The sequence below is a fragment of the Oxyura jamaicensis genome, assembly GCF_011077185.1.
Source record: "Oxyura jamaicensis isolate SHBP4307 breed ruddy duck chromosome 3 unlocalized genomic scaffold, BPBGC_Ojam_1.0 oxy3_random_OJ101383, whole genome shotgun sequence".
Lineage (NCBI taxonomy): Eukaryota > Metazoa > Chordata > Aves > Anseriformes > Anatidae > Oxyura > Oxyura jamaicensis.
The window spans coordinates 3,758-6,361 of NW_023303739.1; the positions used below are offsets into that span (position 1 = coordinate 3,758).

The 2,604-nt window shown below is 68.7% G+C and overlaps 1 protein-coding gene across 1 annotated transcript; it reads right to left on the minus strand.

Annotated features, from left to right (window-relative positions):
• Positions 1-384: 384 nt before the first annotated feature.
• On the minus strand, positions 385-1,896 carry LOC118157134 (PR domain zinc finger protein 13-like; the record flags this gene model as incomplete). The annotated part of the gene is made up of 1 exon (XM_035311377.1): positions 385-1,896. A coding segment is annotated over one exon (1,512 nt), but the record flags the coding sequence as incomplete, so codon positions are not given.
• Between the last annotated feature and the right edge of the window lie 708 nt (positions 1,897-2,604).

A 2,604-nucleotide genomic window follows, 5' to 3' on the forward strand; every position in this document is an offset into this window, starting at 1 on the left:
TCCTCAGGGCTTTTTTTTTCTCTCCTCTTTTCCGAAAAGCTGTCGGCATCGCTTTATTAGGACCGAGCAAACACCTCTGGGGTATCCAACAATGCGCACGGATGCCGGAGGCACTCGCAGAGCCGGGGCTGGCGCGGAGCCACCCAGCTCGGGCCGCTGGGAGAGAGGAGAGCACATAGCAAAGAGTCGCTTCCAGAAGGCACAGGTTCCTCGACCCCGCCATACGAGCATACGGGCGGTGTCCGACGGGATGTGACGGGACGGGTCGGGAGCACCCCGTCGCTGCCTTGCCGCCCCAAGGGGGCTCAGGGCCCGTCACCCCCCATCACCCCCGGGACTCCCTCCCCCGGGACGGCCCCGTGGGGGCCGGGGGGTCAGCGGGGCTCACTGATGCCGGTGCCCGCCGCCGCTCTCGGGGTCGCTCTGGTCGTCGGTGAAGCAGACGTCGACGTCGCTGTCGTTGTCAGTCTTTTGCTCCGGCTCGGGGTGCGCGTAGCTAGAGTCACTCTTGTCCTCGGCCGCCTTGCCGAGGCTCTGCCCCGGGTGCCGGGACTTGACGTGCCGCTCGAGGTCGCGGCGCCGCACCAGCACCTTGCCGCAGTACTCGCAGCGGTAGGGAGTGTTACCCTCGGCGTGCAGGCGGATGTGCTTGTTGAGGTTGCTGGGGTCCCCGAAGGGCCGCAGGCACACCTTGCACTTGAGCGGCTTGTAGCCCGTGTGAGTCCGCATGTGGATCTTGAGCCCGTACTTGCGGGAGTACAGCTTGCCGCAGTACAGGCACAGGTGCCCGCTTTTGGGCTTCCCGACGGCGCCCCCCGCCGCGCCCCCAGGCAGCGCCTCCAGCCGCCCTCGCCCCTTCTCGGCCGCCAGCTCGGAGAGCTGCTGCGTGTGCATGGCTATCTCCCGGTCGATGCCGGCCAGAGAGCCCAGCTCGGCGGCGTGCAGCCCCGCCGCCGGCCCCCCGAAGTACGACACGGCCTCGGGGTACTTGAGCAGCCCGCCGAGGTGCAGCTTGAGCGGGTAGTAAGGCGCGGCGGCTCCGTACAGCAGCTCCCCGTTGTAGACGGTCAGCGGCATCACCGGCAGCCCGCACTCGCCCGCGTACGCCTTCAGCCCGTCGAACGGTGGCGGCAGGGCGAAGCGCTCCAGCGCGCCGCCGGGCAGCGCCGGGTAGCGGCCGGGGGGCAGAGCCGCGGCGGCGGGCAGCCCCCTCTCCACCTGCCGGAAAGCCGACGCCTCGTCCAGCGGCGACAGCAGCGGCAGGGCCCGCAGCCCCCCGCCGCCGCACGGCAGCCCCACGGCCGCCCCCACCGAGGCTGCGGGGGGAGGCCCAGCCTCGCATTTGGGCGGCGCCTCGACGGCGGCGCGCCCCGCCTTCAGCCCCCCCAGCAGCTTGGAGAAGCCCAGGGCGGCGGCGGTGGCGGCGCCCCGTGCCTCGTCCCGCAGCGGCCCGGCGGGGCGGAAAGCCGAGCGGGCCCCGGGGCACAGCGCCAGCCCGTGACCCCCCCCCAGCCCCGGCAGCGGACCCAGGCCGCGGGCGGCGCCCAGGCTCATGTCCAGGGCGCGCTCCTGCTCTTCCTTGCCCGCCCCCCGACGGGGCGGCCCCGGCTTGGCCGGAGGCGGCGGGGAGGTGGCGGCCTCCCGTTTGAGGGCCTCCCGCGGGCCGCAGCCGGGGGGAACCGGGCCCCGGGGGGCCGCGGCAGGCAGCTCGGCGGCTGCCTTGGCGGTGAGGCCGAAGGAGGCGGCGGCGGGCCGGGCGTGGTCGTGGTGGAGGAAGGGGCGGCCGTGGCTCAGCGCGCAGTGGAAGTGGACGTGGGCCTTGAGGCTGTTGGGGTACTTGAAGGTCCTCCAGCAGTACCAGCAGATGTACCGCTCCTCCCCTGCGGAGGCAAGCGGAACGGACCGTCAGCGTCACCCCGCACCCCGCAACCCCGCAACCCCCGCCCCGCACGGCCCCGGCCCCGGCCCGGGGGGAGCATCTGCTGCGGCGGGTCGTCTGTCGGGGGACCCATCTGTTGGCGTTTGCACAAGAGGTAGCGTATGTCAGGGAGTCGGCTGCGCCGAACAAAGGCCAACGTAATGATCGTGAGCCCCTCATTAGGCGCCGAGACAATATCCGATATGGATGGGCCATATGTAATCGTTCCCTTGCAGAGGACAATGCCCTTTGTGCCCTCAGCACTGCGCCTTCTCCCAGGCGGAACCGAGCTCGGTGGCCGCAGCCGGGCCCGGCGCCGAGGAGCCGCGGGTCCTGTCCGGACGGAGTTGCCCGGGAGCGGCACCGGGGGCGGCCGGCACCGGTCGGGGGCACGCTGCGGGGACCGCTGCCTCGCTCGTTGCCTCTCGTCTGTCGTTTCTTCCTGTCGTTTCTAGTTTTGGTCATTTCATTTTGTCGCTTCTGTCGTTTCTTGCTTCCTTTTTTCTTTCCCTCTTTCTTTCTTTCTTTCTGTCATCCTTTTTTCTGACATTCTTTCTGTCATTCCTTTTTCTGTCATTCCTTTTTCTTTCTTTCTTTCTTTCTTTCTTTCTTTCTTTCTTTCTTTCTTTCTTTCTTTCTTTCCTTCCTTCCTTCCTTCCTTCCTTCCTTCCTTCCTTCCTTCCTTC